At 48.3% G+C, this 22,426-nt stretch overlaps 1 protein-coding gene across 4 annotated transcripts in view; it reads left to right on the forward strand.

Moving 5' to 3' along the window:
* Slc37a3 (solute carrier family 37 member 3) overlaps positions 1-22,426 on the forward strand; it is a 42,986-nt gene that overhangs the window by 3,946 nt on the left and 16,614 nt on the right. For 3 of the 4 annotated variants that reach the window (XM_040728542.1, XM_040728544.1, XM_040728543.1), the window contains exons 2-7: positions 6,652-6,800; positions 9,692-9,800; positions 13,902-13,994; positions 15,695-15,778; positions 17,901-18,046; positions 21,292-21,388. In XM_040728542.1, coding sequence (XP_040584476.1) covers positions 6,712-6,800; positions 9,692-9,800; positions 13,902-13,994; positions 15,695-15,778; positions 17,901-18,046; positions 21,292-21,388 — 618 coding nt within the window. In that variant the 5' untranslated portion in view covers positions 6,652-6,711. Of the gene's footprint in view, positions 1-3,886; positions 4,077-6,651; positions 6,801-9,691; positions 9,801-13,901; positions 13,995-15,694; positions 15,779-17,900; positions 18,047-21,291; positions 21,389-22,426 lie in introns of those variants that run through there. The other variant, XM_040728541.1, reaches the window with a different exon arrangement.

Consider the following 22,426-nt stretch of genomic DNA (forward strand, 5'->3'; position numbering starts at 1 on the left):
TCAGTTTAGTCATCCATTTTAGGTGGACCCCTACCAGCCCCTATGCCCTTGGTCAAACTCACTTCTTACAGGGGGCCAAGACAGACAGGCTGGGGGGATCTGCAAAGACAGACTTTATTTTTTAACCTGTCCTTTGGAAAGCACCCAAAGGTTGTCGACAGAAGTTGGTTCATCCACTTTTTTATGGGGCCTTGCAACATAATGGTCGCCTACATTATTGTTAGTAACATAATCCTAGCCCTTGACTTACATGTTAGGGGGACAGAGTCTTTCTACATAGCTCAGGCTGACCTCAAAATCAGCAGCAGTCTTGTCTTCAGCCCCCGAAGCTCTGTCACACATGCGTGCCACCCTGCCTGATGGTCACATTAACGTTGTAAGATGTAGTTTTGCTAGTGTGTGAAGAATCATTTGGGCGTGCTGTAAATATAGAGAGCAAACCCTGTTACGGCAGGCAGGTGGTAGATGAGGCAGGTGTCTTAGGGTGGTGGCAGGGGGTTAACTGGCGTATATTCTGGAGGTAGAAAGGACTGACCTAGTAATGGGCTGGGTGTGGAAGCTCGAGAGAAAGGGGAAAATGAAGAACTAATTGTGTTCTTGGTTCACAGGAGGGGTGGGGGTGTTATTTCTGAGCTGGGGACTCCCAGGGGAGGAATAGATCTGGAGGGAATGGATCCCATTTTAGGTCTGTGGAGGAATACTATGTAGTCGTTTGGAACCCTGGAATGTCAGGGTCAGTGGCATAAACCTGGGCGGCATTGCTCTAAAGCCACAGGCCTGGGTGACAGAGCAGAGAAAGATCCTGGAAGTCCAGAAGGGAAGGGAGAAAGTACTACCTCAGAGGCTGAGCCGGCAGGGCTGTGAGGGAAGTGTGGGAGGCTTGCCCAACCGTTGCTCACCCTTTGAGGTTTGTGGTTTGAATCTGAAGTCAGCCTGCCTGTGTGATTTGTCTCTGGCAGAGCTCAGCTGTGAGGATACAGGGACGGAAGTGGGCCATCCTGGGAGAAGAGAAGACTCACTGGGGAGATGGCATGTAATCTGGGAAGGAAGTGTGGCTGAGGGCAGGAACCTGGTGTGGGTGAAATGAGCTTGAGGTATCACAGGCGAGCGCTCTGGAAGGCTTGTGGGAGCTGATGACAGCCCCGAGTTTCCCCCATGGAGGGAGGCTTCCTGGGGACACAGGGAAAGGAGAACTGAAGAAGACAGGACAGGAGAGGGGGTGGGACGCTCTCCTCTTGCTTGAATGCTCCGAAAGCAAAGGGGAAGTGCCCAGCGTGGAGGCCGGTGCTGTGGACCAGAGTGATGGGGTGGGGGTGGGGGCATTTCAAGCTGCTTGGGGGACAGTGTGGGCATGCACCCATGTGTTTTGGGGGACAGTGTGGGCATGCACTCATGTGTTTTGGGGGACAGAGTGGGCATGCACCCATGTGTTTTGAAGCAGATAGCCCGTGAGAGGAATGCTTGCTTCTTGAGAGGCCTGGAGACAGCTAGGAGGCATCTGTAAGGACACGGCATTAGTTAACTCCCTCTGGGCTTCCCAAAGGGCTCTGGGAGGGTGAGCTGGGCAGTGGGGAGACCACCCTGGGGGTGGTGGGTACTGGTGTAAGGTTGGTTTCCTTCTGCCCACTTTCCTTCTCCATTGTGCTGTGGACTTTCATCAGGGTTAACAATACAGAACATTCTCACTTAACATCTGTATATCTGTGTTTTATTTACTTACTGAGATGGGTCGGCTGTGGAACAGCCCAGGCTGACTCCGGCAGTCCACCTACCCCAGTCTTCCAAGCATTGGTATCCAGTTCTGCCTCACCGTGCCCAGCCCAAGATACCTTACTGGGCTGGGGTTGGAACAAACTGTAACTGTCTCTATAGAAGTGAAATAGTGAGTCACACATCCCAGCGCCAGGGGAGAGCAGCTGGAGCAAGATTGCTTCTAGTGAGAGTATAAAGAAAAATACAGTAGAAATTTAGGAGTAACAATGTAACAATTTAGGGAAATATTATATCCCAAAGCAACTTAGTGTAGGGTGACTTTACAGGGTACGTGGCAGGGTGAAGTCATCTTGAATCAGCATTTACAGGGCAGTTGTGTTACACACACACACACACACACACACACACACAGAGTCCATGGCAAACTTCACACACACACACACACACACACACACACACACACACACACACACACACACACACACACACAGAGTCCATGGCAAACTTAGAGAGGCCAGAAAGCAACTTGTGCGGAACTGCTGCTTTCCTTCTGCCTTGCATGGGTTTCGAGGACTGAATCAGGGCATAGGTTCCTTTGTCTGCTGAGCCATCTTGCTGCTCCTACCTTTATAAATTAACTTTTTTGTGTGTGCATGCATGATGTGTATGTGTCTGTGTAGGTGTGTCATGGCGTGCGTGTGGAGGTCAGGGGACAGCTTTGTGTGAGGTTGGTTCTCCCCTTCATCTTTATGAGGGTTCCAGGGATGGAATTCAGGTCACCAGGCTTGTTCAGTCAGTGATCCTGTCTGCTGAGACATCTTGCAAAGTACTGTGTAAAGAAAAAAATTATATACACATATATACGTATATATATATATAAATATACACATACATATATACATATATATACACACATCCATATATATGTGTATATATATATATTTTTAAAGTATTGTTTTTAATGGCCTAGAATAGGAGAAAAGCCTCATTATAAAAATCACATTGCTTAGTGATTGTGAACTTGCTTTTTTTTTTTTTTTTTTTTGAGACAGGGTTTCTCTTAGCTTTGGAGGCTGTCCTGGAACTAGCTCTTGTAGACCAGGCTGGCCTCGAACTCACAGAGATCCGCCTGCCTCTGCCTCCCGAGTGCTGGGATTAAAGGCGTGCGCCACCACCGTCCGGCCTGTGAACTTGCTTTAAAATGCAGGGGGTTTGGATCTGGTGGATGGCAGAGGTCTGTGTTTGCTTTGTTTTTATGCAGTGCTGGGGATTGAACCCAGGGCCTTTGTATGCCAGCTACGCCTTCTTCCATTGTGCTGTCGTCTCCATTCCTGAGGGCCTTTCTTTTTTATTAGTTATGTAGCCCTGGCTGCCTTGGAGCTCTCCGTGCAGACCAGGATGAACTTGAACTCACAGAGACCTTGCCTCTGCTTCTGAGTGCTGGGATACAAGGTGTGGCCCACCAGGTTTAGAGAAACCCTGCCTCAAGCCTCCCCCCCCCCCAAAAAAAAGGTTGCTGCAGGTTGGAGGCCATTCTGGACTACATAGTGAGATATGTCCTTATATTTTTAAAAAATTTGTTTTTATGTTCATGAGTGTTTGTCTGCCTAATACCTGCAAAGGTCAGAAGAAGGCATCAGCTTCCCTGGAACTGGAGTTAGAGGGTTGTAAACCACCTTGTGGGTGCTAATGCTCTTACCTTCTGAGCCATCTCTCCAGCCCCTGGGACTTGTCTTTAGGGGGACAAAGTAAGCCTGTCATAATGGTGAACATTGTTTTGTTTTGTTTTGTTTTGAGGCAGGGTTTCTCTGAGGCTTTGGAGGCTGTCCTGGAACTAGCTCTCGTAGACCAGGCTGGTCTCGAACTCAAAGAGATCCGCCTGTCTCTGCCTCCCGAGTGCTGGGATTAAAGACGTGTGCCACCAATGCCCGGCCGGTGAACATCATTTTTAACAGTATGTGGGAGGCACGTGTATGTTTTATGAGTTCATGGCCAGCTTGGTCTACATACTGAGTTCCAGGCCAACCAAGCCTATATAACAAGATCCCATCCCTTTTTTTTTTTTTTTTTTTTTGGTTTTTTGAGACAGGGTTTCTCTGTGACTTTGGAGGCTGTCCTGGATCTAGCTCTTGTAGACCAGGCTGGCCTCGAACTCACAGAGATCCGCCTGGCTCTGCGGCTTCCCATCCCATTTTTTAAGTAGCTCATTTGGAAGAGTGTTTGCCTAGCATGTAGGAAGCCCTGGGTTTGATTTCCAGCATTGCACAACTGATCATGGTATTACATGCCTGTAATCCTAGCACTCTTGGATGGTGGAAGCAAGAAGATCAAGTCACCCTTGACTACACAGAGTCCAAGCTCAGGTAGGGCACCTAAGAGAAGGAAAAGCAAGGAAGTATATAAAATAAATAAATTGGGCTTTATCAGTTGTAACAGACTGGCAAGATTTGGCAAACACTGACATGCCCAGTATGCGTTCGTGGTGTTGGACGTGGTGAAAGCTGACATTAGAACTTGGCAGAGACCCCTGTGTTCAAGCTCATGTCTGAGTGGAGGCCGACTCTGGGCTATGAGGGATACATGTGTGCAGTGTTCTTTTTAATTACTGTAATTACATAGGACCAAATGATGTAATAGTATTCATTTCAAATGGCAGTCTGCCTGCAACAGGTGACTGTTTAAAACTGTTTTCCCCACCTACTCATTAAGACCTTTCATCTCTACGGCTTAGGATAGGGTAGTTTATTTAGAAACTAAATCTACATGGTCTCAGAGATCCCAGTAAATGCATACATGTATCCATGTGGCTCTGAATTATACAACTTGTTACTGCTAAAACATTAGTAATCTCAGTTTGTTTTTATGTAGTTATTCATATATTTTTGTCACAGTTACTCTAGTATGGGGGAATGGCGCTCATGTGTGGAGGAGAGCTTGAGGGAGGGAGTTGGTTCTGTACTCCCTGTGTGAGTCCTGAGGATCCAGCTCCGGCACCAGACTTGGTGGCATGTGTCCTAACTGAGCCAACTTGTGATCGATAGCTTTTCTTACGCTACATTTTGTATTTTATATCTTATGCTCTTACAGTGTTTCGAGGTAGAATGTGTTTAGGTAAATAACTATCTTTTTTTTGTGTGTGTTAGACACCCCCAGGCTGGCCTAGGACTCAACTGTATACCAAGGATGACCTTGAATTTCTGATCCTCCTGCCTCTACTGCTGGTGGTATTACAGGCCTGTATTATCATGCCTGGTTTATATGGTGTTGGGGATCGAATTCAGGGCATCTGTATGCCAGGCAAGCAATCTGGCAAGACCAAGAACTGTAATTTTAGTAGCAACACATGCTACCTCTTGTTTTTGTAACTTCTGGATCTATAAACAGTTTGTTTATTTTGTCAGAGTTTTTAGAGTCGTATGCTCATAAATTTGTTAGCATCTTTCAGAAGGGATGATTTTAAAGTGAAATTAGCTACATTTTGTTTGTTTGGGGCTAAAACAGTTTTCTTCTGGGGGGGATGAGATTGTTCAGTGACTTGCTCTGTATCTTGGGCTGGGCCTGACTTTTGATTCTACTATAGTTTCCTGAATACAAGGAATAAAGATGTATGCCACTATGCCCAGTTAAACTAAAAATGTATAATAATATATTAAAAATGGTTTTTATTTATTTATATGAGTGTTTTCCTGCATGTATGCATTTGTACTACATGTGTGCCTTGTGCCTGGAAAGACCAGAGAAGGTGTCAGATTTCCTGGGGCTGGCGTGAACCTCCATGTGGGTGCTGGCAATTGACCTGTGTCCTCTGGAAGAGCAGCCAATGCTTTAACCACTAAACTCTAGATTTTTTGAAGGGTTATTTTTTTATTAATAAGAGGTGTGTGTGTCTGCATGTGAGTGGGTACCCATGAGTGCAGGTTCCCCTGGAAGCCAGAGGCAGCAGATAGATCCCTGGTGCTGGGAGTTACGGACACTGTGAACTGCCTGATATGTAGTCACCCGGAACTGACCTCGGGTCCTCCGGAAGAGCTGTCGCTGCTCCTAAGCCTCAGCCCACTCCTCAGCCCTGGGCAGATACTTCCTTATTTTAATCGGCATTTCTAATATTCCTTGGAACTTTTGTTTCTTAACTGCAATAGCTCAGTCCTTTGGAGTTGTCTTTTTACTTCCTGTGCTCTTTCTGTACAAATGAGTGCTTCCTTCTCTGTCTGCATGGCTGTTCATTCCTCCTGTTGGGTATATTTCTTTGTTGAGGTTCCTGCTCCAGGGCTAGCCAGGGACTGGAAGACATAATTTTCAATGCAGTTTTCTCATACTAGGTCGTTTATGAGATGAAGATGTGATTATTTGTTGGCTGGTCATAAACTTACTAATTCAGATTTTACAGAATTATTTTTTTTTTTGTTTTTTGTTTTTGTTTTTCGAGACAGGGTTTCTCTGTGGCTTTGGAGGCTGTCCTGGAACTCACTTTGTAGACCAGGCTGGCCTCGAACTCACAGAGATCCGCCTGCCTCTGCCTCCCGAGTGCTGGGATTAAAGGCGTGCGCCACCAACGCCCAGCTACAGAATTATTTTGGATAGTTTAGATTATCATTCTCCCTCCCCTCCCTCTCTCCCTCTCTCCCTCTCTCCCTCTCTCCCTCTCTCCCTCCCTCCCTCCCTCCCTCTGTCTTTCTCTCTTGTGTGTGTATGTGTGTATGTGTGTGTGTGTGTGAGAGAGAGAGAGAGAGAGAGAGAGAGAGAGAGAGAGAGAGAGAGAGACAGGTCTCCTCCTGTAGCCCAGGTTGGCCTCAGACTCACTTTGTAGCTGAGGATAGCCTTGAACTAACTCTTGATTGTTCTGCCTCAGCTTCCCAAGTGCTGGAATTAGAAGTGTGTGCCAACAGGTCTGCTTTTTGTTTGAAAAAAAATGTCAATGATGTATCTTTGTCTTGGCAGAAAGGAGAAGTGATGTAACTGGACCATTCTGAAGACTGAGGCTGGGGTGAAGAGGGAGGCATGGCCTGGCCACGGTTTTTGCAGAGGGGGGCTCTGCTCACTGGCTTCAGCCACCACCATGCTGCCGTGTTCCTGCTCACTTTCTTCAGGTAGTGGCTTCCTGACTCTTGTCGTCTGCCTTTGGGAGTGGTGCCGCATCAGAGGCGAGTCTGCTGGTTGATCTGGCCTTCCGGTGAAGTAGATGGCTTCCTTTTGGGCTTCATTTGCTCTGTTTTAGTTTTGGTGCTCGGCACAGAGCTCACGGCTGCAAGCTCGCTGAGTATTCTGTGTCACTGAGCTATACCTCTGGCTCTCAGGTGTGCTTTTCCCCCTAAATATCTAATGACACCCTCATAAGTCAGATCTTTTGAGATAGGGTCTTATTGTGTAGCTCTGGCTGTTTTGGAACTGGCTCTGTAGACCAGGCTGGCCTTGAACTCACAGAGATCCGCCTGCCTCTGTTTCCTGAGAGTGGTGGGATTAAAGGCGTGCGCCACCACTGCCTGGCCACAGTTTGACCTTTTTAGAAAATTTTCTGTGTGAGTGTTTTGTCGGCGTGTACACCGTGTGCCTAAGTGTAACACGCACGCAGAGCCTGTGGAGGCTGGAGGAGGGCGTCGGGTCTCGTGGCTGTGAAGTAACTTACGGTTGTGAACTACCATGTGGGTGCTCAGAACTGAGTCCGGTTCCTCTGGAAGAGCAGCAAGTGTTCCTATCCTCCCAGCTCACATACTTCAGTCTGAAAGCTTTATTTTAACTAAGTTTTGTGGAGATGGGGATAAAACCCTAGCATATCACCTGTGTTTAGCCTGTGCTTAACCCTGAGCAGCACGTTCATTTTGGCTTTGGGGACGGAATTCAGCCCCTGAGCTTCATTTCCTCCTTTTTTCCCCCTAAGACAGGGTTTCCCTGTGCCTCTGGAGGCTGTCCTGGAACTCCCTCTGTAGACCAGGCTGGCCTCAGACTCACAGAGATCCGCCTGCCTCTGCCTCCTGAGTGCTGGGATTAAAGGTGTGCACCACCAACTCCCGGCTCTACCTTCATTATTATTGAGACAAGGTCTATGTATATTTATGATTTCCAGGCTAGCCTGATATGTGTACACACACACACACACACACACACACACACACACACACGCACGCACGCACGTACTCACACACACACACACCCATCTCCTACTACTTCTGTTCTTGTATCATAGATTTGCATTCTGATATTCCCATTGCGCTTTGTTGATGACTTTAGGATAATAGTTCTCAAGGTCATTTTGGTCTCCAAGGGTTATTTGGCAGCTTTGTGACATTTTGATTGTCCTGATGGAGGGTTACTATTTTCATTTAGTGTTGGAGACCAGCGATGCTGCTGATGTCATAATTTGAACCAAAAATTTGTTGACATAAAATGTTCCAGACGTTAGCCAGGCAGTGATCCTTCAGGCCTTTGGTCCCAGTACTCGGGAGGCAGAAACAAGCAGATCTCTGTGAGTTTGAGGTCTACAGAGTGAGTTCCAGGACAGCTAAGGCTACACAGAGAAGCCCTGCCTTGAAAAACCAAAACAAACAAAAAACTGTTGCAGAGGTTGAGAAGCCCCAGTCTGACATCAGGGCTTTCTATTGAAACCTGGAGCTTTAAGGGAAGATGTATGCATTCAGGACATGTACAGAGCCTCCTTGAGCAGCCAAGGCGAGAGGGGTGTTGTCAGGAATTTGCTAACTCCTTAGAGGCCTGAGGCTTAGCAGCCCTTCACTAGTTAGCGTGACTGGATGAGTTGTCTTGTGTTTATGGTTCTATAGCCCTAAGTGACCTCTTTTGTTATATAACATAACATATTTAGGGGTGGGGTATATCATAAGTAGCCCTCTTACGCAAGTGTCTTGATGTTTCCACAAATTTCATTACTAATTCTGTTTATTCATTTATTTACTCTGGGTGTGCCATCTGCCATGGTACCAGAGCAGAGGTCAGAGGTCAGAGGTCCTAGAGCCTGTTCTCTCCTTTCATCATGTGTGCCCTAGGGGTTGAGTTTAGTTTATTAGGCTTAGAGACAGGTTCCTTGGCCACCGAGCCCTCCCACCAGCCCTAATAATCCTTATTGAAGGTACTGCACATATTGATTAGGAAAGAGGTTCTGTAGTCTTACAAGAATTGCTGGGTCATTTTGACAACTTAGGGCTCTCCATTTGTGAGAGGCGTGGGTGACTGGGTATTACTCATGCTTTTGAGAAGTGGCACTGTCCCTTAAAGTGTGTGTGTCACATGCATGCCAGGGGAAGTTACGCACAAACAGTGGAATCATAAGACAAGACAGGGTTTCTCTGTGTGGCCCTGACAGTCCTGGAACTTGCTTTGTAGAGCAGACTGGCCTTAAACCAAAGATCTGACTGCCTCCGTCTCCCCAGAGCTGGGATTAAAGGGTGTATTAGAACCACCTGGTTAGCTGAACATGTCCTTTTTATTTTTAATTTTTTAAAAAGATTTTATGTATTTATTATGTATACAGCACTTTGCGTCCATGTATGTCCACATGCCAGAAGAGGGCACCTGGTCTCGTTACAGATCGTTGGGAGCCACCTTGTGGGTGCTGGGAATTGAACTCAGGACCTATGGAAGAGCAGCCAGTGTTCTTAACTTCTGAGCCATCTCTCCAGCCCCTCCTTTTTATTTTTATTTTATGGTATTGGTGTTTTGCCTACATGTATGTCTGTGTGAGGGTGTTGGATACCCTGGAACTGGAGTTAGAGACAGTTGTGAACTGTCGTGTGGGTGCTGGAAATTGAACCTGGGTCCTCTGGAAGAACAGCCAATGCTCTTAACCACTCAGCCATCTCTCGAGTCCCTGCAGAGCCTGCCTTAATTGGCAGCTTTTACAAAGCAGCAAATAGTTTTCCTTTTTGTAAAGCCTCCAAACTTGAATAAAGCAAATGTGCATATATTTGATTTTTGCTGAGTGCTGTTTTCTTTGCCTCTCTTTCAGTTCTGTTCTCTCTCTGTTTTGTAGCTATTCATTGCTCCATGCGTCCAGAAAAACATTTAGCAATGTCAAAGTCAGCGTTTCCAAGCAGTGGACCCCGACCGCCTTTAACACGTCTGTTGACCTGCCTGCAGAGGTATGCAGAGTGTTACGGTGGGGCTAAGAGGGGCGGGCCTCCATGTCCACCCTTAGGCGATTCCTAAGTTCCTTTGCATCATCTGGTCAGGCCTTACTGTGTCCTAGGGTGATGAACTCCAGACTGTTGTGATTTCAGACCCTGCATCACCTTATTTATCCCTGTTGTGAAATCACACAGCTCTGGCTGATTTAGTTTTCATTTTTAGTTTTTATCTAATCTTGCACCTTTTCTTTCCTCGTCCCTCCCCGCCCTCTCTCCTTCTCCTCCTCTTTTTTTTTTTTTGATACAAGCCCTCTCTATGTACTTAGTCTTGGCTGGCTTAGAAATTGCTCTGTAGACCAGGCTGGTTTCAAACTCAGAGAGATCCTCCTGCCTCTGTCTCCTGAGTGCTGGGAGTAAAGGTGTGCACCATTCATCCTGGCTACTTTTTTCTTCTTTTCAAGTAATTAAACAAAACAAAACTAAACTGTGTGTGTGTGTGTGTCTGTGTGTGTGTCTGTGTGTGTGTGTGTGTGTGTGTGTGAGTACACAAATGCACATATGTGCACGTGTCCAGAGGCCAGAAGAAAGCACTGGGTTCTCTGGAGCTGGAGGTTAAGAGCTGCCCCATGTAAGTGCTAGAAGTGAAGTCCAGTCAACTAAGGGCAGCCAGGGCTCCTGACTGACGAGCCTCTGTCCGTGCTCCTGACTGACGAGCCTCTGTCCAGTGCTCCTGACTGACGAGCCTCTGTCCATGCTCCTGACTGACGAGCCTCTGTCCATGCTCCTGACTGACGAGCCTCTGTCCAGTGCTCCTGACTGACGAGCCTCTGTCCATGCTCCTGACTGACGAGCCTCTTGTCCAGTGCTCCTGACTGACGAGCCTCTGTCCAGTGCTCCTGACTGACGAGCCTCTGTCCAGTGCTCCTGACTGACGAGCCTCTGTCCATGCTCCTGACTGACGAGCCTCTGTCCAGCCCCTCTTCACCCGTTTTCTGCCGAAATTTTGCCTTTCCCTTTGGGATGAGATAAAGTACCTTTTTCTTTAACAGAAAAAAAGAAAGAAAGAATGAATTTCATTCATTTATTTGTTTGTGTGTATGTTTTGAGGGTTTTTCAAGTGTTGTCTCCTTCCACCATGTGGGTCCTGGAGACTGAAATTCTTACCTGCCCTCAGTACTTTTTTTTAGACAAAACATCTTTGGCTACTCTGGCGGTAGTCTGGTGACACTTGACCCCCGGTGTGGGATTTGAGCTTTGGGATTCTGGGCTGGCAGTCCGCTCTCAGCTTGTGACAGGGAAAGGAGAGGAGGTGAAATGAGCAATTGGAAAGGTGCCCGGTGTGATGCCTGCCGGAAACCAGGTTCCCTCCCAGAGTGTCCTCTCTCTTCCAGCGAGAGCCTGTGACAACACATGTGAATTGTATGTGTAGCACATGCTAAAATTCTAGGGCCTCCGGAAAGCAGGGTTCAGGATTGCTGGGTGCAGAGAGTAGTGCTTGCTGGGAACACTGGGAGCCCTCCCTCGTCTGGTGAGGGCGATCTGATGCTTAGTCTTGTGAGCAGGCCTGGGTTAACTCTTTTTGGTGGTAACCATTCACGTTATTAGCTCTTATGGGGCAGTGTTGACTCTTTTGTTTGCTTGCTGGGTAATCCATCCAATCCATGGTTCTGGGGGTTGAGTCCAGGATCTCATCTGTTCTAGGCAAGGGTTCCACTACCGGGCTCCACACCGGCACTTTAGGTACTTGTTTTACCCTCATTGGTGTCATAGTGGGCGTTACTATTCTTCTTCTTCAGAACTACTGATCTTGCAGTTTGGATTGATTGATTGGCTCTACAGAAATTAGGTTCCAGCATGCCATGTAGAACTTTGTGTTTCCTTCCTCCTTCCTTCCTTCCTTCCTTCCTTCCTTCCTTCCTTCCTTCCTTCCTTCCTTTTTTTTTTTTTTTTTTGTTTTTGTTTGTTTTTTAGAGATAGGGTTTCTCTGTGCAACAGCCCTGTCTGTCCTGGAACTCGCTCTGTAGACCAGGCTGGCCTCGAACTCACAGAGAGATCTGCCCGCCTCTGCTGGGATGAAAGGCGTGCGCCACCACTGCCCACGAGCTTCGTATTCCTTTACAGGCCCATCCTTTAGATGCCTACACTCTGACCCGAGGCAGACGTTGGGAAATTAGTTTAAACCCAGCTTTTTCCCTGAGTTATACCACCAACCCCCAGAGTTTTTACCTCCTGTGAAAGATACAGAATTCTGGGGCTGGAAAGATGCTCAGCAGTTAAGAGCACTTGTCCTTGCGGAGGACCCAAGTTCAGTACTCGTCACCCTCGTCAGGCAGCTCACAACCGCTGGTAATTTCATATTCCTGGCTTTGACGCCTCTGGCCTCCATGGGCACCTACTCCACAGGAGAGGGAGACATAAAACTAAATCTTTAATTTGTTTTAGTGACATTTGTTTATTGTGTGTGTCTAGTGTGGGCACATGCATGCCACAGCACGTATGTGGAGATGGTACAGGGCGGCTTCTTCCGCCACTGGGTCTGGGGATTGAACCCAGGTGGTCTGGGTTATACCCGTGAGCTACCTTGCTGACTCTAAAAATAAATCTTAACACGTATCACTTCTGGGGATAGAGAGATGGCTCGGTGGTTAAGAGCACAGGCTGCTCTTCCAGGGGACCTGAGTTCAATTTCCAGCAACCACATGGTGGCTCACAGCCATCTACAATGAGATCTGGCGCCCTCTTCTGGCGTGCAGGTGTGCAAGCAGATAGAGCTTCCATACACGTAAAATAAATCTTTTCTTACAAAAGTGCTACTGCTGATAGTAAAGTTTCTCTTTAATGTCTGAAGTAAGCAGTCTAGCCGCTGCCATAACCTGCCAGCAGCAGCTCTGCCGGAAACTCAACTGTGTTTATTTGTAGCAAAGTCTTTCTGCCGCTCTGGCTCCAGGCAGCGACTGATCTGGGAAGCAGTTTTTCTTTTCTTACTAAGTTTTAAAAAACTTTTATGTGGTCAAGCAGAGATGGTACACGCCTTTAATCCCTGAGTTTGAGGCCAGCCTGGTCTATAGAGTGAGTTCCAGGACAGCTGGTGTTTTTTTGTTTGCTTGTTTTGGTTTTTTGAGACAGGGTTTCTCTGTATTGCTTCGGAGCCTGTCCTGGAACTCGCTGTGATTAAAGATGTGCACCACCAATGACCGGCGACAGCTAGTGTTACAACAGAGAGAAACCCTGTCTCAAAGCACAAGCAAGACAAAACAGAATTTTATGTGCATGAGTGTTAGCTTGCATGTGTGTACATGCGTGCTTGATCCCAGTGGAGGCTGGAAGAGGGCGTCGTGTCCTTTGGAACTGCATTTATGGATGATTGTGCGTCACCACAGGGTGCTGGGAACGGGACCTGCTTTCTGCTGAGCCAGCTCTCCAACTCAGGGAGTTGTTTATATAAAACATGACTTTCCTGCATGGAGGCGCATGCAGTTTCTGATTCCTGGTATTTAATTCAGTCAGAATTTATTTCATTTGGACACGCCGCCTGCTCAGTCTTTTTTTTTTTTTTTTTTTTTTTTTGGTTTTTCCAGACAGGGTTTCTCTGTGGCTTTGGAGGCTGTCCTGGAACTCACTCTGTAGACCAGGCTGGCCTCGAACTCACAGAGATCCGCCTGCCTCTGTCTCCCGAGTGCTGGGATTAAAGGTGTGCGCCACCAACGCCCGGCTGCTGCTCAGTCTTCTTACAGAGCTGACTTGGTCACCAGCTTCTCGGTGTTTGACCTTAGAGAAAGGGTGTACCAGAACCTGCGGGCCCTAGATAGCAGCGGGCCCTTGTCAGAGCTGGACCTTTGAAGTCAAGTAGCTTTCTACACAGGGGCTGCGATCGGGACGTGTGCGTGCGTGCGTGTGTGTGTGTGTGTGTGTGTGTGTGTGTGCGTGCATGCGTGCGTGTGTGTGTGTGTGCGTGCATGCGTGCGTGTGTGTGTGTGGTGTGTGTGTGTGTGTGTGTGTGTGTGTGTGTGTATGCGCGTGTGTGCGTGCATGCGGACGCAGGTGGTGGGGAGTGGTTGAGAGGTGAGGTCCTGAGGTTGCAGCAGAGTGACTTGTCCTGGTCCCGTGTTTCTGCAGATCTGGAGCAGCAACCATTTGTTCCCCGGCACAGAGGAAGCCACTCTTTTCCTTGGAACACTAGATACCGTTTTTTTGTTCTCCTATGCTGTGGTAAGTTTTAAAGTTACGGAGTTTGTTTTTTAAATAACTATCTAAATTTTTGCTTTGTTTTTTAGGACAGCTCTGGCTGTCTTGGAACTCACTCTGTAGACCCGGCTGGCCTCGAACTCACAGAGATCTATCTGCCTGCCTCTGGCTCCTGAGTGCTGAGTTTAAAGGTGTGCACCACCACCACTGCCTGGCCAAAAATTTCTTCTTTTTTTTTAATGTGGTGCTGGGAATCAAACCCAGAGCTTGTGCCTAGACACATGCTTTCCCCAATTGACCTCCCCTCTCCCTTATCAAATATTTTTTAAAAAATGAGTATTTTTTTGTTTTTGTCTTTTCCAGGCAGGTTCTCTGTGTAGCTCTGGTTGTCCTAGAGCTGGTTATGTAGACCAGGCTGGGCTCAAACTCACAGAGATCCTCTTGCCTCTGCCTCTCAAGTCCTGGATTAAAGGCGTTCTGTACCACGCCTGGTGGATTTTTTTATTCATGTTTATGGGCATTTTGCCTGCATGTATGTCTGTACCTCACAAGTATACTTGGTGTCTGTAGAGGTGAATGAAATAGGTCATCAGATCTCTGAAACCAGACAAACTGACAGTGTTGGTCCACCGTGTGAGTCCTGTGTGGCGGGCCCTGGGAGGGCAGCCGGTGCTCCTAACCACCGGGCCTTCTGTCTGTCTGTCTGCCTTTGCTTCTGTGGCTTCCAGGCGTTGTACATTCTGGAGCAATACAGAACCAGTTGAGTCCCTTGTCTGAAAGAGAATTGAGACTTTTTCCTTGTCCTCTTCCTCACAAATTGCACAAGGCCTCTTGTGACATTTGTAGACCACTGAGTCTAATGCTTGTGTGGAGGGACAAACACTTGTGATGTTTGTCATCTAAGGGTTCTGTATTGTTATTTATTTATTTATTTTTATTTTATCTATTTATTTTTTTTGAGACAGGGTTTCCCTGTGGCTTTGGAGGCTGTCCTGGAACTAGCTCTTGTAGACCAGGCTGGTCTCGAACTCACAGAGATCTGCCTGCCTCTGCCTCCCGAGTGCAGGGATTAAAGGCATGCCCCATCACTGTCCAGCTAGGGTTCTGTATTGTTAAGGCAGTGAGTTATTGGAAATAGTCTCCTGTCAATTTAAGTTTGAAGTCAAGACAGTTAGTCATTTTTAGACACCTGTGGCAGAAACTTAAGGTGTGTTGCTCTTAAGGTCTAGACTGATGTCAGTATTTAGTACTGCCAGAAACCAGGAGGAGGGTAGAAGGTGCTTCTCAGTGGTCATTGCCCTTCCAGCCTTCCCATCCTCCTTGCTCTGTGATGCCCTGAAGCCTAAGAGGCGAGGCGGCTGGGGTACAGCGAAACCTCTGTCCTGTGCCCTACAAGGTCCCAGCCAGACAGCGCACTTACGGGAACTCTTCCTAACCCAAGCACAAATGGTTGAGAGAAGCTGCAGGAAGGCTCAGGACCACTGCTTAATCCAGCTTGTCTAGACAATGGACCGTCCCTGGGGCTTGTTTTGTCTTTTTCTGCAGAATGTTTGCAGTGTAATGCTTGCTGCAATACATTCTTAGACAGCTAAAGTGGAGGTGTGAATAAGGTTTGATTTTTTTATTTTCCAGTCACCTGTCTTCAGTTTGCCTCATTTGTAACGTGTGCTTCCAGTTTAGACGGTTACTGTGTAGAGCCATCAAATGAAACGTTCTCTTTTTAGGGCCTCTTCATCAGCGGCATCATTGGGGATCGGCTGAACTTGCGATGGGTTCTGTCATTTGGCATGTGCTCCTCTGCGTTTGTGGTAAGCTGAAAGGTTTTTATGGTTATAGTGGTTATTAATGAGCTGCCCAGGAGGCTTCCAGGTTAAAAGGGCTTGCTGGGCAGACGTGCCGAGCTGAGTTCCATCCCCTGTCCCGCAGTGGATGGAGAGACACACCTAGAAGTTGTCCTCTGACTCCACGAGTGCCCTGTGCTTGTGTGTACCTCCTCACACTCGCATACGCATGGACAGTGAGCACAATCTAAATTAAAGTTGCCACCGTTTTGTCAGCTGTTCTAGAGTTAACCCTTTCATCTCCACCTAGAGTGGAGAAACGATGCTAGTCTTTGTGTTGTCATCCTGTGTGTCTTCCACTTAGGCAGATCGTTTGTTTGTCTGAGACAGGGTTTCTCTGTGTAATAGTCCTGGAACTCGCTCTGTAGACCAGGCCGGCCTCGAACTCACAGAGCTCCGCCTGCCTCTGCCTCCTGCGTGCTGGGATTAAAGGCGTGCGCCACCACTGCCCGGCACGAATCTTGTCATACCTCGGATTTGCAGTCTGAATAAGCCTGGTGTGAGGCTGCCTGCCTTGCTGTAGACAAACTCACCGCGCTCTGACTCCCTAGCCTGCCAGGCTTTTCTACCCAGTGCTTTCCTCATTGTTGCCTCAGGTGGCCCTCCTGTCAGGCCAGGTGACACCACTGCCTGTCTGAGGCCCTGCTCTGGCAGGAACCGCTCATGGCCTCCCCTGGGCTTCGACTCAGGCTTTTTCATCTTCCCGTGTGCTTAGGCTTCAGTCTTCTCTCCACAGTAAGCCCGCAGACCCTGCCTGGACCAGCCTCAGCCCAGCTCCTCTCTCCCTTGTCATCTGGCTCGAGTCCTCCAGGGCTTCCTCTTCCTCATTTGCACAGGGGATGTGCAGACCCCTTCTCCCACGGTGGCAGTGGGGGTCGTGCGCGTGCGTCTGTCTGTCTGTCTGTCTGTCTGTCTGTGCGTGCGAGGGCCATTTGGAATGTGAGGAGTTGTGCTCCACATCAGAGAGTCACGGTTAGTGCTTACTGCCAGTCACCAAGGGTTCTTATTGATTGAGCCAACTCCTAGAATTCAGTTAGATTCTGGGTTATTTTAGTTTTTCAATGTCTGGCATTTGCATACAGGGAAAAAAGCTTTTTTTCCCTTAAAGTTTGAGAAATCAGAGCCCTTTATTTATAAGCCAATGAGCTACACTTTGTCCATACTTTTTTAACATTTAAAACCATGCAGATGTATATGTAACCCTTTAGGTTTGTAGTCTTGTTTCCACAAACAGGCCTGGTTGGGTGACTACCTCTCCTGGCAACCGTCGACCATTTTTCTGTCCTGTAGTTCTGCTTATTGTAGAATTTACAACCGAGATCTGACAGTATTCTACTTACCCATGCCAAGTCCTCTCAAAATAGACTTCGGCTGCAAATAAAATGTCCCTTTGAGAGAACGCATGGAAAACACAGGCGCACGAGAGACGCTGTTGAATAATGCAGCGATGACAGACAGGGTCACTTAAGCGAGGGAACTTAGTAGCTGCCGCAGCGGCAGCTGGCTTACACGGGACAGTCCAGACACTCAGCACCTGGTCGTCCTGACCCAGCATGCACGCGTGGTTTCGTGTCGTGCTTCAGCCTCTGGAGATCGCCATTCCCAGAGGGCTGAGGGAGCAGGTGGGGAAAAAGATGGAAACCGAGGCCTCTGCTTCTAGAGCGGAAGATGCCAGTTGAAGGGAGTGGGGGGGGGGTGCGCGCGTGCGTGCACGTGCACAGGTGTGCACATACAGAAGCAAGTGGAGGACTTTGTGGGTTTTGCTCTCTCACTCTCCATCTTATTTTCTTGAGGCAGGGTCTCTGACTGAACCTGGAGCTTGGCTGGCATCTAGCGAGCCCCAGCAATCTTTCTGTTTGCATCCCACATAGCGCTGTGATTATAAGGGTACGTAGTAGGGCCACAGTCAAGTTTGTACGTGGGTGCTAGGGATCTGAGCGTGGGTCTTTCATGTCTCCATAGCAAGCGTACCCACCCATCGACCCATCTCCCCGTCCCACAAGAATATTTTTTGTGCACCCTGAAAAGCAGGTGGGTGTTTGAAAGTGTCCGTTTGATGCCACATGTCCCTTTTCTTCCCTTCTCGAAGGTGTTTGTCTTTGGCACGCTCACGGAATGGCTGCACTTCTACAACAAGTGGCTCTACTGTGGACTGTGGGTTGTGAACGGCCTGCTGCAGTCCACTGGCTGGCCCTGCGTCGTTGCTGTCATGGGCAACTGGTTTGGCAAAGCTGGGTATGTCGCTTCCTTCCCCTGACTGCATTAATGTTGGATCACTGACTCTGGCCACGCTCTGTTCCTTGGTGCTTTAGAAGACGCCTCATCTTCTCTTGGTGCTTTAGAGGACGCCTCATCTTCTCTTGGTGCTTTAGAAGACGCCTCATCTTCTCTGCTGTGGACGTGGCAGTTCTGGGGTAGAGGGTCCATGTGTTGTGGGCCTCAGCAATAGCTTCCCAGTGAGGCCCGTTCCCATGGCTGTAGTTCCCAGTTCATTCTTAAGCCGCTCTCCTTCAGAAACTCATTGTCCCACTTAATGCCACCTTCATGCGTGTTCCTTTGAGCTCAGCTTCCTTTGCCATATTTGGAGACTCCGTGGTTTCCATATCACGGCATTAACAATAAGTAAACTTTGCCCAAAAGTTATCCATGGAAGTTGAGCACAAAACCCAGTGCTAGAGCCCTTGTGTAGCATGTAGAAGACACTGCTAGCACAGAAGAAAAAGTTACCCTGTGACCTGCCTAAGGTCTCACACACTCACACTCACACACACTCACTCTCACACACACTCACACACTCACATACTCACACACACTCACTCTCACACACTCACACTCACACTCACTCTCACACACTCACACGCTCACACACACACACACTCACACACTCACACGCACGCACACACGCTCTAACACACACTCTAACACACGCTCACACTCACACATACTCACACACACCACATACACACTCACACACACGCACACACTCACACTCACACACCACATTCACACTCACACTCACACTCACCACACACACTCACACACTCACACACACACTCACACACACGACTCTAATTCAGGTGCTGGCACCACTTGGGGCTTACAGCTCCCCTACCCCTCAGCCTTCATGTTAGAGTGTGTCGGGCTTGGCATGTGTGGTGTGGGCTGCAGGAGGAAGGAGGGTGCCTGCTGGTGAATCCCGAAGAAGGCGTGCTCAGTGCATAGGATGGGAGACAAGTCAAGTGAGTCAGACTTGCTTTGTGGTTTGGCATTGCTTCCGAAGTATGTGGACGGGAGTGCAGTCATTTTCCCGGGGCCAGTGTGTAGGTGTGGGGGCACGCTTCCCGCCTGTCTGGGCTCTTCGTGTGTTTGTCCTCACTCATAGGAGATCAAGTACGGAGGCCCCTTCTTCCACTGTGGTCTTCAGTGCACGCTCCGGCTGCTCTGCCGTCTTCCCGTTCAGAACGGGCGCTCCCTCGGTCATTAACAATGTGCAGTGCTGTGAGAGTTTCCTGTAGACCATCCTGTGAGGATAGTACCATTCAGAAGCGCTCATTATATTTCAAGTAGCTAGTGGCTTCTGTTTCATGCTGACCTTAGGTCAGCAAGATTTCATTGTAAAAGTGCTTCCTTTTTTTTTTTTAGATTTTATTTATTATTATTAAGTATACGCCAGAAGAGGGTACCACATCTTGTTACAGGTGGTTGTAAACCACCATGTGGTTGCTGGGAATTGAACCTCCAGAAGAACAGCCAGTGCTTTTAACCTCTGAGCCATCTCTCCAGCCCGTAAAAGTGCTTCCTTTTTATATTTCGGGTTCTGTTTGTTTTTTGAGACAAGGTTTCTCTGTGTAGCAGTTCTGACTATCCTGGAAATCACTTTGTAGACTAGGCTGACCCTCAGACTCACAGAGATCCTCCTGCCTCTGCCTCCCAAGTGCTGGAATTAAAGGCGTGCGCCACCAACGCCCGGCTGTTTGCTTGTTTTTAAGAATAGATGAAATTATTGGAATTTGGAGATTGCACAGGACTTCATGCATACTAGGCAAGTACTCCACCACAGAGTGTTTTTCCCAGCCCCTTTTTTTTCTCTTTCTTTTCTAAGATAGAGTCCTACTATATTGACCTGACTAGTATAGACCAGGCCGGCTTCAAACTCAGAGGTCCATCTGCTCTGCCTCTCAAGCGTGTTCTACCACACCCAGTTTAAAATCTGTGGTTTCTTTATAGCCCTGGCTGGCCTGGAACTCCCAGAGATCTACCTGCCTCTTCTTCCCGAGTACTGTGACTATAGGCGTGTGCCACCGCCACCATGCCTGGCAGCAAGGCTTTGTACCTTCAGGACCACAGTGATGCTATTGATTGAAGGAGGCTAACTTGGTTCGCAGGGGCCCTGGGCTGTGTGTTGAACACTAACACTCAAGTTGTAGCCCAGCATTGGAGTCTTTCAAGAATGTAATGCAAGAAGGGGAAAGAATGAAATTATGAGTACTGAGCGAGAGTAGGTATGTGCCCAGCTGCCTCTGGTCCATCGTGGGTGTGGAGGAGCCTCGGAGGGGGCCTTCCATCTCTAGGATACACAGCCAACTAAAGTCCATGCAGAGGGGAGGAAGCCCAGGCAGGGTTTGAACTTGTAATCCTCTTGCTCCGGCGTCTCCAGTACCTGGCAGACTGACGTTAAAGAAGCAGCTGTGGGGAGAGAAGCCAGTCACTATTGCTTTAGACTCTGACTTCTTGGGAGCCTTTAGCAGTGATCCATGAAGTCCACTGAGACTGTGAGTGCCGAAGGAAATCTCCGTTTTCATAGCCCAGATCCTTCTCAGTCATGCACCGAGGTCCTGGCTTGCTTACCTGCCCCCTCCACGATCTCCTGGATGGGGTTTAGTAATTTTATAGTTTGGAGCGTTTCATCTTTTTCTGCCTTGTTTGTTGTTTGCTGCTGTTGCTCTTGTTTTCTCCCTGGAGACAGGGTTTTGCCGTGTAGCTTGGGTGCCTTGAGCTTTCCAAGTGCAGGGATTAGTAGTGCACAAGCCAGCATACCCGGCTTCTGGTCCTCAGTTCTTTTTCTACAAAGAATTCAAGTCATCAGTGTTGCTATGCAAGTCCTCTGCTTCTGAGTTCAACGTCTAACCTCTAAATGAAAACTTAGTATCATTTAGTCTTAGAAGAATCTGGCTGGGAAGTGGTGGCACACACCTTTAATCCCAGCGCTCTGGAGCAGAGACGGGATCTCTGTGAGTTCATGATCAGCCTGGTCTACAAAGCAAGTTCTAGGACAGCCACGGCTACACAGAGAAACCCTGTCTCAAAAAACCAACCCCCCCCCCAAAATCTGGTTTTATCATTCTGGTATATTTTTCAAAATTTTAAGTAGAATGTTGATTCTCTGAAATGCACACCTTTACCGTTCAGCTAGTTTTCATTTTGACCTGCACGTAGGATCCCTGACACATTGCCTTTGGTTTTCCCATTGTTCTCCTTAGCCGGGGAGTTGTCTTTGGTCTCTGGAGTGCCTGTGCTTCAGTGGGCAACATTTTGGGAGCGTTCCTGGCGTCATCTGTTCTGCAGTATGGCTATGAGGTAGGTGTTTCTTTGATAGTGTGTGTGTGTGTGTGTGTGTGTGTGTGTGTGCACTTGCCCTTTAACACAGGGTGGCCTTGAACTCCTCATCCTCTTCCTTCCTCTGCCCAAGTGCTGTGATTACAGGCACACGCCACCATGTCTGACAAATAGGGGCCGCCGTGTGTGGTGTTAGCGATAGAAGGAAGCTAACTCGGTTTGCAGGGGCCCTGGGCTGTGTCATGAACACTGCCGCTCGGTGGTGCTTCGTGGGTGTGGAGGAGCCTCTGGAGGAACCTTCCGTCTTCAGGGTGCACAGGAAGCCTCTGGGGAGGGGCATGTTCAGCTGGCTGCACATGTGGCCGTCAGAATGGGGTGGAGTTGTGGATCCCCAGCTGGCTGAAATCAAAGTAAGCCTGTTCCTGTAGGAAGAGGAGTCAAGATGCATCACTTTCCTTCTGACCCCTGGCCCTTTGGAGTTACCACCGTAAGATGTTGCCAGTTGTTGGGAGTGTTTTAACTGCTTTGAATTCCTGAAGAGTCGAATGGCCAAGAAGCCCTAGGCATCCACCCCAAATATCCCTAAGGAGCTGGGGTGACACTAGAAGTGAAACTCTCCTAAAAGACGGTCCCCAGAGCCAACAGCGCAAGAAGCTGGGCGGCGTACTGGCTGTGCTACAGCGCCGGGTGTGTGGAGAGCGGAGCACTCTTTGTTCTGCTTCCAGTGTTTCTGTGTGGGAATGAAGAAAAAGAAGTCTACAGACTACCTGAAAGTCACGGAGGGTGCATTTGGGGCATTCTAACCAGTAAATTATTGTTACAGAAAAATCAGTAGGTGAATAAGGGAGCAACGGCAAGACTATTTTGTGTGTCCACTCGCTTTGTGAGACACAGCTTGGTAGCCTGTTTTGGTCTTGAGGCTGTGGTGCAATGGTCTGGCAGTTGTTGGCAATGTCTGTCAGACTACAGCTACTGTGCCCAAGCCGTCCACTTCAAGGAAGCCGCGGCACCGGTGAGTGTGCTCACACATGCGCAGTCAAATGCGGTCTACACTTGTCT

This window comes from Mesocricetus auratus, unplaced genomic scaffold (genome assembly GCF_017639785.1).
Source record: "Mesocricetus auratus isolate SY011 unplaced genomic scaffold, BCM_Maur_2.0 Super-Scaffold_100019, whole genome shotgun sequence".
NCBI lineage: Eukaryota > Metazoa > Chordata > Mammalia > Rodentia > Cricetidae > Mesocricetus > Mesocricetus auratus.